Consider the following 14771-nt stretch of genomic DNA (forward strand, 5'->3'; position numbering starts at 1 on the left):
TCGAGCCTGCAACCGGGGCATGTGCCCTGACCAGGAATCGAACCGTGACTTCCTGGTTCTTAGGTTGATGCTCAACCACTGAGCCACACCGGTTGGGCCACGGAGCTTTTATAAGATGGGGAAAGAGAGCAGAAAGTTGATTGGACAAAGAGTACTGGCTGCCGCTGGTATCAATACCACAATAGCGTAGATCCTCCCAAGAAATCATTTTGACCCTGAACTCGCCCTACTCAGCCACCCACACCCTCTCCAATGAGAACCTTCTCAAATATGACATTCAGGGTTCTCCCCACTCCTCTCCTTTCTGGTTGCTTTCATCCTCAGAGTGAGCAGCTTCTCCCCACATGTGGTACTCCTCTGCCCAGAGCACTTGCTATAACTTAACCATCTGAAATGGCAACTCCATTTCTGCCCCCTCGGGCCATTTCTCTGTTTCATATACCTATAAACTCCCCCTAAGAAGCCTTCCTGCCATCTGTTATAACCCACCACTCACTCTGAAGCCGAGCAGTCTCCGTATACATAGCTCTACTTACTGAGAATGAGGGCTTGTCGATGCTGGGCTGCCTTTTGGTTTTCTGTCTGAGAGCAGAGACTGCCTTGGTATCTCCACACAGCTGCTAGGCACTCTCCCTCCTCCTCCCGCTCTCTCTCCTCCACCTGCTCCTCACCTGCTCCTCCCCATTCTCCTCCTCCTATCCCCACCCCCCCTCCACAGCAGCTACAGTAGCCATAGCCACCCACCACGGCACCTGTACGATGTGCCCAGCATCTGGCGCTCAGCAGCCATCATCATCTGACTTAATGCTTTCAACAACCCGGTTATTATTATAATTCTCTTTTGACAGATGAGGAAACTGCCATGTAAAGAGGTCAAATCATTTGAGAGCTGGTGCTAAACCCTGACTGAAAGCCTCTAAGCTCACCAATGGGCCTCACAGCTTCTTCACTTAAACTGCAGCACATTAATCACATGGGCTGCACGCCAGGGACCGGGCAATCCAGGGGTCCAGGCGATGAGCTAGGGAGCAAGGCAGGTGCCTGTGTGTATTCTCGGGGCCTGGTGTTGTAGAGCTCAGACAGGACTGGTGAAGCATTTCTGAGTGTGTTTTTTTTTTTTTAAATATATTTTTATTGATTTCAGAGAGGAAGGAAGAGGTAGAGAGCGATAGAAACATCCATGATGAGAGAGAATCATGGATCGGCTGACTCCTGCAAGTCCCCCACTGGGGATCGAGCGCACAACCCAGGCATGTGCCCTTGACCGGAATCGAACCTGGGACCTTTCAGTTCGCAGGCCGACGCTCTATCCACTGAGCCAAACCGGCTAGGGCTCTGAGTGGTTTTTTAAGAGTCATTCCTTCCAAGCAGCCTCCCCTCTCCTCCGTCCTAAGCGCTGACCCTTGCAGAGCACATGCTGCTTTATACCCAGAGACCATCTTTCCTCTGGGACTGCCGTCTATGTCCTCGCGTGGCTAAGTCCTAAAAATAAAGGTGCGGAGACAATTCCTCCAAGGCCTGAGTGGACAGTTTTAAACTTGATTCATTTTTCTTTTATTTTTAAATCTTTACTTACTACATTGATTGCCGTGAGACTGGTCCACATGAACACGTGTGGATTTCGATGCTACAAATCTATATATTGCACCATGTGCCCACCACCCAAAGCCAAATCTTATTTTATACTCTGAAGACACAAAACCTGCCCAACAGGTCAAGATGGCAAATGCCTAGCGACATGATGGAAGAAAGTCTAGTTGAATTCTATTGAGAGTGAGCGCCAGGGGGCGCCAGGAAAGGCTTTAACACATGACGGCGTGACTGCGGCCGGCGTGCTTACCAGGCCTTCCCCGGGTCTGATGTTCGGCAGGTGGACTTCCTCCAGGCACGCACACTGGCTCAGGACAGGGTCCGTGGTAGAGCGGATTGTTTTGTCACAGATGCCATTTAAAACCTTGACCTAGAGTTGGAGAGGCAAAGAGTCAGGAAAGGCTCAATCATTAACCAGGTTTGCCCGGAGCTGAATTTTAAAAGCAACGCGCTCCACCTCTAATCTTTAGCTCTGGTCGGCAATCATTTCGACAACCGCTCCACGAACGCGTGGCACTTTAACGCCACGTGTATCACCCTCTGTGGGAATGTGCCACTCCCAGCTCGGCCTCAGAAGGGCAGCGTTCATACTATCTCGTTTACAACCACTCAGGCACCGGCTGGCAGGAGCCCCCTTTTGGTGGCTGAGAATCATCGACTCCCTGCCCTCTGTAACTGTTCAGTGATCATTCACATCCTTTGCATTCCACATATTGACAAGGTTCAAGTCTTTTTACCTGCCCCTGTTTTACTTTCATCAGTTTTGTTTTTTAAAGCAGTTCTCGGTTTACAGAAAAACTGGACAGAAAGTGCAGAGTTCCCCATACTTCCTTTTCCACCCAGTTTCCAATAGTTATATTATTCTAGTATAAATAACAACAAGATATTGTCAACATCTTGCATTAGTGTGTTACATTTGTTGCAGGTGATTAACCAATATGGAGAGATTATGATGAACTAAAGTCCATAGTTGATATGAGGTCTGTGGGTTTTGACAACTGCATAGTATCCTGTACCCACCATGACAGTATCATACAGAATAGTTTCTCTGCCAAAAAAAATCCCCTGTGCTCCACCTCGTCATCTCTCTCCCCCTCCCCCATCACGAATCCCTGGCAATCACTGATTGTTTCAGTGTCCATGGTTTTGTCATTTCCAGAATGTCCAATAGTTCTAATTACACAGCCTGTAGCCTTCTCAGACTGGCTTCTTTCACTTAGGAACATGCATGTAAGGTCTCTCCATCTCTCTTCATGGCTTGAGAGCTCATTTCTTTTTATTGCCGAACACTCTTCAGCAATAAATTGTCCGGATGGACCACCGTTTGGTTATCCATTCAGCTACTGCAGGGCATCTTGGTTGCTTCCAAGCTTGGGCAATTATGAACAAAGCTCAATCACATTCTGTGCAAGTTTTTGTAGATGTAAGCGTTTCATTCTTTTAGATAAATACCTAGACTTACAACTGCTAGAGCGCAGGGTTAAGAGTATGTTTAATTTTGTAAGAAACTGCCAGGCTGTTTTCCAAAGCGGCTGGAGCCTTCGGCATTCCCAGCAGCAACGGGTGAGGGTTCCTCTTGCTCCACGTTCTTGCCAGCATTTGGCGGTGTCGTGTTTTGAACTTTAGTTCTTCTACTCCGTGTACAGTGGTGTCTTGTTTTAATTCACAGTTCCCTAATGTCGAACATCTCTCCAGATACTTCTTTGCCAGCCGTATATCTTTTTTGATAAGGTGTCTGCTCAGGTCTTTTGCCCACTTTTTAACTGCATTGTTTGTTTTCTTATTACTGAGTTTTGAGGGTTCTTTGTATATTTTGGATCCAACTCCTATATCTGATGTGTGTTTTTAAAATATTTTTTCCGGTCTGGAAGTTATCTTTTCCTTCTCTCATTGCATTTCATGGAGCAGGGTCTTAAATGTTAACGAAGTCTAACCTCGTCAGTTTGTCTTCCATGGTTCATGCTTTTTGGTGTTGTACCCTAAAGCTCATCACCAAACCTCAGGTCACCTAGAATTTCTCCTGTTCCTTTTCCAGGAGTTTTGTCGTTTTGTGTTTTAAATTCAGGTCCACGACCTTTATTGACGATGGCGATGCTCGCGTTCTTTGAATGCTAAACATTGACAAAGTGACATTCTGGAGACAATGTGAGGATCCCTATCAACGGTCCCCATAAATCACAGTGGGCACATGTGGTCACTCGCCCCAATCAGATCCATCTAACCTTTCAAAATCAAACAACCAAAACCATCAGGAAATTCCAAAGAGCGATTTTTTTCCACGGGGGAGAATCCAACAACTGACACTTTTTTAATTCCTCCAATTTGTTTGGCCTCCCTATTTATGGAAAATATATTTATAGCCGTTTCATTGCTAAATTCCTCAACATCAGTAGGAGCAAGGCCTTATCAAAAGAGCACAGGCTAGCTTATGTCAAAAGGAGGAAGCGATGATGAATAGTTACGAAATGCCATTAAACAGCCACAGCACATCCCCCGCATCAGAAGGCTTTTGCCAAGAATTTTTTTTGTTTGTTTTAATCAAAACCGTCCTCAAGTAAAATCGGCAGATCAGTCTCGCCCTGATTAACAGGCTAGCCATCAATTTAAGTAAAGCTGCACACTGATGAAATGTTCATGGGGGAAAAACAAAAAACAGAAGAGCAATCCCAATATATCCAAGTCCAGCACAGGAATTTGCACAGTAGTTGGTCTTGTTAAGTAACTTTTATTCTTCCCTTTCCATCTAAATGAATAGACCCATATCCCGAAAGCCAGTATTTCAAAGTATATCCTGAAGTAACGGACCACAATGCGTTTGCTTTAATTCCTGTAGCTCTCACTGTTTTGGGAAAGAGAATTTTGCAGTAACTTTGAGAACGTATACTTACCACGGATAGAACTTTATCCTCCATTTCTGCCACGAGACAATCCTAAAGAAGGGAAGAAGAAAAATGAAAACTAAATACAAGAACTAAAATTTGTCTAAAACTGTTGGCTTAAGCTATCTAGATACTGCTTGGTCCCAAGATGGTCCCCAACAGGTCCCCCACCCTGCAGCCTGAGCAGTCCTGGATGGACAGGAGGACGGATGGAGAAAAGACCTGGATGGAGAGGGTAGAGTGGGAATGGAGTGGCCATGCGACTTCTCCTAAGGCTCTGCTCCATCCTGACCCAGAGACCTCATCAACCCAGGGACCCATCTGACTTAGGAATTAACCTAAAAACCTACAAAAATCACTGGGCTGAGATCCACCTGCTGTCCAGACCAGGCGGAGAGTAAGCCAGAAGTCAAGGTCCACGAAACCTGACGAAGGCTCCCAAATGTGACCCTGGGGCTCAGCTAGCACAGGACCAACAAGCCAGGCGTCGTTAGCTCTGGGCCTGCCTGTAAGAATAGCTTTCAAATACGGGCTCAGCCACCAAAGTTTATTTTAAGCGCCACTGAGATTACATCAGATAGTTCTGTCCCTTAACAGATGCGAAGGGTTCAACAAAACATTCATTTAACCCAGTGCCAAAAATGCGGTCTGGAGGTATGCTATTAATGACGTTAAATAAAGGGCTGGAACGCCAGGCATTATTTACTCAGCTTCAGAACAAAAGACTTGAAGCGGCATGAACCGGGTTAGCTGATTATAGGAACCGCCACTGTCCTGTCCAGAAGCAGCCAAAGCGAAACTCTCTCCACGGCTACAACCTGCTGCAGCCCAGGACCCCAGGCTAGGAGGCCGCGTGCGCGCAGGAGAAAAGGGAGACCAGCGCCTTCCTTCCGTGTTCTCAGCGCCACTAAGTATAATCCCAGGCTGGGGCCTTCTGGGGCAAATGCTAGCTGTCTCGTGTACACGGAGGATATTAATCACCCCTGCTGGGATTGTCAGTTTCCCTTCAATCACAAAGTCATTTTAGGTCACTCGGGAGTGGGGATGGAAAGAGCTACCAGCGTCTGCCCTAGGTGATTTTATAATCAGATTTTCAGCGTCCTCTTAAAGTTTTCCACAAATTTCTCTCCCTGGTACAAATGTGAGAAACGATCATAGGAAAGAGCAGCCGAGTGAGAAAAGGGGGGTAAAAGGCAAGGGAGAAATGTGTTTCTACACTGTGCGTCTAATAGGAATTCTAACCACGGGAACGGCCTCTGTAAAACATGGGTAATTAGAGCTCGAAACGGCGCTTTTCCGCCTCCAATTTGCGCGTGGCACGAAACTAGCCACTACCACGACGGCCCACCCCCTGCCATACCATCTGAAGGACAGATCATCAACTGGATGCCAGCTCTAGGGCAACAGAACCCTGTGCGCTCTCAGGCCAGAAACGGGCCTAATCATTGGTGTGTATGACCTTTCAGTACCAATCCCGAAACGGTATGAGCATGTCATCACCGTGAGTTAATCACCCGCAGGCAGAGCGCCTCTCCACGCCCCGGGGCCCCAGAGCCAAGGTGGATGTGTGACCTCACGGCTCCTCGTACTTGATCCTCTGACGGATCCGCGAAGCCACCAAGCACATGGCTCTCTCACTGTGGTGACAGGGCCCTGGGGCGAGCGGAACGGCTGGAGTCGGCGTGAGAAAGGGCTCACGCTTCACGGCCTTGCACGTGGGTCCCCGCACCCACTCCTCCTGGGGGGAAGCAGCTGCAGGCCTGACAGCCTGCCGTGTGGCACGAAGGCCGTGGAATGGAAAAGAGGAGTCCTGGAACCGAGTCCCCTCCTCGGGAGCCAGACAATGGGCTGAGCTCTGTCACATCGCTCGGTCACCTGGCCCAGCGGACTCGGGCCAGCCGCCTGGCAGAGGCCCAGCCTGGGCAGCCACCAGGGGCCCCTCCCTCCTCGCCCTTCCTTATTCTGCCTCCTTACTCCCTGAGGAGTCTGTCTCCCCTCGCCATGCCTCTCTCTTTCTCTGGAAGTCAGGGGTGATAACATCGGCCGCAGAGAACTGTTGAGAAGTGTATGTGGTAGCATGTGCCACGCATGCAGTACACAACCGATTCACAACCAGGGCGCAATAAATGGCCTCCTGGCTTTCTCCTCGCCTGTGTTCAGGGCTAGCCTGGTGTCCACTCAGTTTTCTCGGGCCTTCCATTTCTCCTTGCTTTCCACCCTGGAATCCAGCACCTGCCACTGTCCTCCCGGCTCTCGCCCTTGTGATTCCAGTTTCCCCGTCATCGCAGCTGTGGGAGGATAGGTGGACGGCTTCTCTCCACTTCTCTCCCTACTAAGGTAAACGCCGTTTTTCTCCTAAACCCCCCACTGAGCTTCTATAGTCCTTGGTGTATAGTTCTTTTGGATGCATGTATATATTCCAACTACATATATACACGCATTTAAAAATATTTTGATCACTATTTATCTCCCTATTACTTTATTTTTTCTCAACAATACCGTGTAGAAAGCTCATCGAATCACCTGGTAAGGTAAATACTGGCATCTCCATTTTACAGATGAGAAAAATTGAGGCTCATCCGTTTTCAGTGGCTTGCCTGAGGTCCCAGGGCTAATTAAGGGGAGAGGCAGGGTTTGAACCTATCTCTCCCTGAAGCTTATGCTCAATGAACACCAAAGAGAAAACAAAGGAAAAAATGAACCACAAACAAACAAAAAATACCTCTTGTATCCTTTAAATTTGGGTTAAATTTCTCCGAAAAGAAAATTCTCATCCACGTATTTAAACTTCAGCTTATCTCATTCGTTTAAAGATACATTTAAAAACCATGATGTCATGAGACCCCCAAAAAGCCAGGTGAACGTGAGGAGGAGACTCAGTGGGTGTCCTGCTCCGGAGGTAACTGGACCCAGACCTCAACCTCCCAGCGGGATATCCTCTTATCATCATCATAACAATCACCTGTATGGCTCTAAGGAAAACAGATGGTCCTAAGCCCATTCGGTCCAGATAAGCACTGTCACACTGTTGGGATTTCCCAAATGTCCTCTTTGCCATAAGGGTTACTGTAGCCACATGCCTAAAACAGGATTCCACTCTACTACTTCCTGTACCTTCCCTCCTTAGAGCTCCTCTAACTTCATCTAACTTAATATATATACACTATATACACACACACACACACACACACACACACACACATATATATATATATATATATACACACACACACACACACACACACACACACACATATATCTATAATAATAAAAGTGTAATATGCTAATTAGACTGAACAGCCAAACAACCTTCCCGATGTCCTTCCGGACGTCCTTCCGGACGTCCTTCTGGAGGACCTTCCAGATGAAGCCCGGGCTGCGAGGGCCAAGGCAAGCCGCTGCAGCTCCGAGGGCCGAGCCCCTTGCACGAATTTCGTGCATTGGGCCTCTAGTATATATATATATATATATATATATATATATATACACATACACATACACACACACACACACACATATTATATACACACACATATATATATAAATATATATACATATATACATATATGTACATATATACATATATATACATCTATATATACATATATATATATACACACACACACACATATATAGTTGTTGTTGTTGTTGTTTATTTATCTTTTCCTTTTCTTTTTCCCCTAGAGACTGTGAGTTCCATAAAGTCAGGGACTTTTTTATCTGTTTATTCAATGATATCCCTCTGCCTAGAAGAATGGCAGGCACTTAGTAAGTGTTCAATAAATATTTATGGAAGGAACAGTCCAAATGCCTACAAAGCCAACACCAACCTGCCTAGGCAAAGCAGATTCATCTTCTGAAAACAAATGCCACCTCAGCCTTCAACTTCATCACTTTCTCCTCCTCTCCCTACCCTATAGCAAGGGCAGCCTGAGTCAGTCAACAGCCTAGGACCCTTTAAATAAAACACAAAGGCACCTGTGAACCCTGAGAAAGAAGATACCTACTAAAAAGGGCTCCTGGTGGCTAACTGGGCTCAAATTAAAGGAAAACAAAAAACAGAAGCTACCAGCCATTTCTATACAGGAATCTCTCACACAAACGCACTTCACGGAGAAGCCTGCACTGCACAGCCTGCCTGCACTGTGTTCATGCCATCTGAGCCAGCCCTTATAAAGGAGTCCCCAGAATCCTATTTCAACCAATAGGACTGAGGCTTTCACCATCCAATCGGAGCTGCACAGCTCTGACCAACCAGAGCAGCCTTACTCTGTCCAATCAGGATAGTGCAAACTGATCAAACTGTGAGAATATGGAGTCCTCATTTGCATGAAGACAGACCAATCAGAGACCAGGGGCAGGGACTTCTGTCTATATAAGCCAGCTCCTCTCCCGCTCAGGAGAGTGTACTTTCCTTTCCACCAAAGACTGAACACTGTTTCCCTGGCTGAGCTGAAACACCAAAGATGTCTCGATGGACAGGAGGGGAGCAGGCCAGCAGGGAGCAGGCCAGAGCAGACTGCACAGAACGCAGCAGACCGGAAGGACACAGAGCAGAGCTGTCTAGCCTGAGAGGGCCCTGGCCCCAGGGCTGCCTCACAGCCCTGCTGTATCACAATTGAGCTGTTTTACACTAAATAGTTTTTCCTTCTTCACCACACCCCAATTCGGGGATTCCTATTGGCACTGAATTGGCACCAACAATCATTGTTTGACACACTCATGAGCAAAACATTCCCATTTGCTAATTACAATGTTTAACTTTGACTCTTACACTGTCGTTTTCATTGATCACAGGTAAATTCTTTTAAAAATCAAAATAGGAGGCAGAATATAGGGGGGAGAGGGAAGCAGAAAAGAAAAAGCTGAAGGTGTCAGAGAAATAACCGTCTTCCACCACGAATGCCAGGACTGGGTGACTAATGCACCACAAGTGGTATCAGCCTGGTTTTGTCGAGATTACTTTACACATCATAAAACAGAGCAGAAACTCAGAGCCACTTCTGCGGTTCTGAGCTCCTTTCTAAGACCATGGCCCCGACAGCAAGTGATGAAGTCACATGTGCCTTAAGGTCAATGGCTGCCAGGACTGGACCTCAGACAGCTGCCCCGTGCCAAGCCAGACTTCACTCTCCGTGTTCTAGGAACCAAAAGGAAGCGCCGGCCCTTCGGAACGGCACCTATTACATGGCACATGCCGAAAGGAGGAAAGGACACTCTTTACTTTTTGCCAAATCAGCGGCGGGAACTAATGTGGAATCAGAACTTTAGAAACAAATGAAACGTGAAAAAAGAACAACCTCTTCCTTACATTTTACAGCCTCCATTCCATTCAAAAATATTTTATGGTGTCTGCTAGGTGCCAGGGAATAGACAAGAAGTGAGCTTAGGCCCTGACCGGTTTGGCTCAGTGAATAGAGTGTTAGCCTGCAGACTGAAGGGTCCCGGGTTCGATTCCAGTCAAGGGCATGTACCTTGGTTGTGGGCACATCCCCAGTGGGGGCTGTGCAGGAGGCAGGTGATCGATGTTTCTTTCTCACCAATGTTTCTAACTCTCTATACCACTCCCTTCCTCTCTGTAAAAAGTCAATAAAATGTATTTAAACAACAACAACAACAATAAGTGACCTTACGAGCTGATGGTCTAATGAGAATTTTTTTAAAGTTCGGGTCACAGAAACTAGTTAAGTTACAGATTGATACAAATCTTCCTGGCCGTAGGCCTGGCCAATGAGTTGTGAGTGAAATGGACACATGTCATTTCCAAACCAGAACATTCGTCAGTGTACCATCCTCCAAGGTCCACTGTCTCTCTGCCCGGGGACAAGGAACATGAGATGCTGGTTATTCTGCCAGCCTATGACCTCAAGTGAAGAGCATTGGAGCAGCGCCCCAAACTGACCCATTTGGATCTAGATAATCAAGAAATACACGCTGAGGTTGGGGATTCTTTGTTACTGCATCATAACCTAGCTCATCCATCCTGACTGGTAAACCCAACCACCAGAGGTCAAAACGAAAAGAAGACTCAGAACAAAGATTATAGTGAAATGTAGTTACTCCAGAATTTCTATTTGGAAAAAAAAATTAAGTGCTCAAACATTTTAGAGAAAGTACAGGACCATTCGCTCAACTATTTTGAAAGAAGAGAAGGTAATCTTTGAGGTAAAGGCCGCTGGTTTGGTTACATTTTCAGAAACCATCTACTCATTGCCTCTAATTGAAAGGCTTTCATCTCTCCCCAATTCTAATGGGGGAAACGGGGAGAGAGAGAAAGCATGATACTTCATACCTGCACGTAACCCTCGGAAGAAGAGGAAAAAGGGACAGGGGAGGAAAAACCGGTTAGGAGGCCACAGCCATGCACTGACCTTCTGGACTGTGGTGGTCAGGTCCAAGCACAGCTGAATGATTTTGTTCTTCGTGACTGAGAAGTCAGTGATGCCTGTAAATGGGGCCCTAGAAAGCAAAGAATATTCGCTTTTAAAAAGTGGGGGGTGGGGACCCCACTGGGATCCCGCACTATGCCGACAAGCAGAGCTCCTCAACAAGCTAGCTTAAATTATGTGTTATGTAACCATTCCTCTCAAGTAACACACAATCAGGTCTCTGAATAGGAAAAAGAGAAGTGCTAGACAAAAAAAAAAAAAAAAAAAAAAACATTAAAAATGAGCCAAGAGAATAAACGTGTCCCTTCAGAAGTCAACTAACAGCCTTCACATGACCGAATAATCATTAATGTTTAACGTCCGTAAAACACAACGTTAGCACAGTTTCGCTCTTCTGTAAGCTGAGGTTAATTTGTCCCTGCCAGTCACTTTCCAGTAACTTCCAAAGGGGACCTGGAGACCTCCCACTGACCCCGCACGCCTGCAGAGGCCCCGTGGGAGGCCCAGGGAGGGGATGAGGGCTCATGCTCCTAAGACAAAGCACAGGCCTGTGTCCCTCGGGCCCTCCTCTCATAGGGCAGCCAGGCAGCCGCAACTCACCGGTCCAGCCAGGACAACAAGGCCTTGGCCGCGCCTATGAGCTCCACCACGGAAGTCAGGAACTCGTTGGGGGGCTTGTGGGACGTGTTCCCGTCGTAAGCGGGACTTTTCCGCCGGCTGCTTATGTAATTCTGTAAGTTGTGGGAGGAGGCTCGCAATTTCAGAACCAAGTTCTTCATATTGTCGGTTTCAAGGCCGTAATTCTGTGGAAAATAAAACCAAACAGGTTAGTGCAAAACAATTAACAATGTCATCACAGTGCAAAAGCACACTGAGTAACCCGAATCACTCCTACAAAGGCCACAAAGCCCTCTATCATTTACCCACAGGGCTGATCTCACCGACAACGGCCACACTGTCCCTCCCGCAGCCTACTCTTGCCTCGGGGACTTGGTTCTTGCTAATTCCTCTTTCAAAATGCTCTTTGGACAAATCTCGGCAGGGACAGGCCCCCTCTCACTAACATCGAATTAGCCCAAATGTCCCCGCTCTTCTTTGAGGCTCCCAGGACTATCTAGAGCGGAGTTCTCAACCTGGGTCCTACTGACAGTGGAAGTCCGATGACTCTGGGTTGTGGGAGGAGGATTCTGTACACGGCAGGACGTTCAGCTGTCCTATACTCACTAGATAGCAGTAGCAACCCCCTCCCCAGTTGTGACAACCAAAAATGTCTGCAGACATTGCCAAATACCCCTCAGGTCACGCCCTAGCGCCTCACCTATCACCTCTCTGAACCGTCTGCTTTGCTGCCGCCATCCTCACGGGATGCAGGGTCCGTGAGGGCAGAGCTGTGTGCGCAGCTCACCGCGGACTCTCCAGCCCAGCAGACAGTAACCCGGGGCCTGAGTGGATGCATTTCCATCAGAGCAGACTCTCCCAGAAGCTGAGCAGCACTAACTGGATGTCAATTCACCTGAAATGCAATTTCCGTCTCGGGAGCTTCTAGCCTCTGTTCTCTCTGAACGATGTCCCACTTACTTGGGTGCTTTTAAAAAAAAATCCATTTCATATGACAATATTGCCTAGACTCCCTGGCTGATAAAGAACCAATTCCAGGAAACACCACATCCATCTGAGACGACTCTGGCAGGAGGTGGGAGAGGAGTTTCTGTATTATCATCTGTTTAATCATTTTAACAAAAAGTGAAGACCTTTCTGGGGTACGTAACTCTGTGTCAACAGCATCCCAAGGCAAGAACGTGGTGCTGTTTAACCATCGGGACTAATACCGTGGCCAACAGGACCGAACTTCCTCTGTGCCAGGAACTGGGCTAAGCGCTGGACAAGAATAACGTCAGGCAAACAGCCTGTGCCGGTGGAAATGACATTTTCTCTGGGGGACAAAGACATTAGATAAGTTCTGCAGTTACACAGCTAACCAGTGGTAGGGGTGGGGTTCGAACTCGCGCAGTCCGCACCGAGGGGACGAGCATCTGGTCGCGATGCTGTATGCCCCCCTTCCACACTCCTGCCCAAGGGAGAGCAAAGTGATCACACAGAAAACTGGACGAGAAAAAAGGACAGTGGCCAGTGATCCTAGATCCATCTCTAACCAACGAGCTGGTTACTCCCCAGTTCTCTCCTGACCTGCCCCACCCCCTCTGCTGTGTTAGAAGCTTCCTTTAGCCAGCCAGGCCTCAGCCTTCTGAGAGGCCAGCAGGCCCGCTCTGGATCTGAGCAATGCTTTTGTCCCCTGACCCAGACTGTCCCTTAGCCTCTCCTCTCTCACACCCCCAATCCCTTCCATCCTAGGAGAGCCATGTCTTAAGATCACGATAAACAAAGCATAATATACCGGGAGCTCTTTTTTTTTTTTTTCCCCCAGGATGAACAATGGTAATAACAATAACAGCAAGGCTTTACCTTAATGAAAACTTTAACTAGCTTTTATTTGATGTTTTAAGATATGTTGCTTCCTAGTCGAATAAAAAGTATTTTTTTTTAATTAAGATAGAAATCTTGAAAAAGAGTTAAGTACCAATGCAAAGAAAAAAACTCCCAGATCCATGAACTAAAAACCCTTTTTGCAAACCTTAAAAATACACTGGAAATGTCATAATAAAAATGAGTGCTCTGCATTAACAGTAATGATCTACCTGAACCTTCCACTCATTCATTTCCCCCTCGCTGTCCTTTTCTAGAGACTCGCACATGAAATTGTCCTTGAACAGAGAAGACAGAAATGAAAAGATGGACTTGCATCATGGCTTTTCAATTCAGAGAATCAGACTCACCAGCAAATGGATAAAGGGCCACCTGACACGGCTTGTCCTGAAGGACTGGTGACGATCACTGAAGGGAACTGTCCCTCATTCAGTCAATTACTCAGCCTGCCAACTCACAGCAAGCGTTCTGAACTAAAAGCACGAAAGCCTGCTTTCTGAGTGCCAACGTCACCATCAATTCCTGGGAACTTTCACTGCCACACACAACAGTGACTTCGTGAACTCTCAGGGGATTAAATGCATGTGAGTGTTGCAAGAAACTTTAAACCTCCATCTCCTACAAACCTACCACATTTGATATTAAAATAGCTGCTTATTAACTGGTTCTTTTCATTTCCACTCAATTTGCTGGTTCTTTTTATTTTTCCCCCCAAAACAAGCCATGAGACTAGAAGAATGAATCGATGGAGCTATAATAAAAAATAATTTTTAAAAGAAGGGAGGGAGGAGGGGCAAAGTAAGGCAGGGAAATTCCTTCCCCCACTGCCCCATTGCAGGATAACAAGAAAACACACTGATGGTATCAGTTCAACAGAACTTCTGCTGCAGAAGCATGACCCGGAAAGGAGTATTGACTTAAGTGCCCCACTATGAGAAACAGAAAAGGAACAATCTCTCAGAACAGATTTGATTATTTTCACTAATCTTTTCCCTAAAACCTGTCTCCTTCAGAAATTGCTTGACGATAAGGTATCAAGAAAATACAAACTAGGCAGGAAAGGAAATGAGCCTCCCAAAGTCTACACATGTACTAAAAACTCTCCACAGAGATGTCACTTCATCCGAACTTAGTCTTCGGGGCCATTTCCTGGTCTGGCAGAGACACACGAGACAGGAGAAAACAAAACAGAAGGATGCTCACTCTTCTGGTGCCTTAAATTGTACACACTCCAGGGAAGAGAACTCTTTTTTTTTTTAATATATTTTTTATTGATTTTAGAGAGGAAGGGAGAGGGAGAGAGAGATAGAAACATCAATGAGGAGAATCATTAATCAGCTGCCTCCTGCACGCCTACTACTGGGGATGGAGCCCGAAACCCAGGCATGTGCCCTTGACTGGAATCGAACCTGTTACCCTTCAGTCTGCA

General features: G+C 46.8%; 1 protein-coding gene across 4 annotated transcripts in view; it reads right to left on the minus strand.

Annotated features, from left to right (window-relative positions):
* CNKSR3 (CNKSR family member 3) overlaps positions 1 to 14771 on the minus strand; it is a 76677-nt gene that overhangs the window by 16964 nt on the left and 44942 nt on the right. For 3 of the 4 annotated variants that reach the window (XM_054722232.1, XM_054722229.1, XM_054722230.1), the window contains exons 3-6: positions 11459 to 11661; positions 10841 to 10928; positions 4479 to 4520; positions 1841 to 1960 (exon numbers count right to left, since the gene is read on the minus strand). In XM_054722232.1, coding sequence (XP_054578207.1) covers positions 1841 to 1960; positions 4479 to 4520; positions 10841 to 10928; positions 11459 to 11661 — 453 coding nt within the window. The remainder of the gene's footprint in view (positions 1 to 1840; positions 1961 to 4478; positions 4521 to 10840; positions 10929 to 11458; positions 11662 to 14771) is intronic. The other variant, XM_054722231.1, reaches the window with a different exon arrangement.

The sequence above is a fragment of the Eptesicus fuscus genome, chromosome 10 (assembly GCF_027574615.1).
Source record: "Eptesicus fuscus isolate TK198812 chromosome 10, DD_ASM_mEF_20220401, whole genome shotgun sequence".
In the NCBI taxonomy this organism is placed as follows: Eukaryota; Metazoa; Chordata; class Mammalia; order Chiroptera; family Vespertilionidae; genus Eptesicus; species Eptesicus fuscus.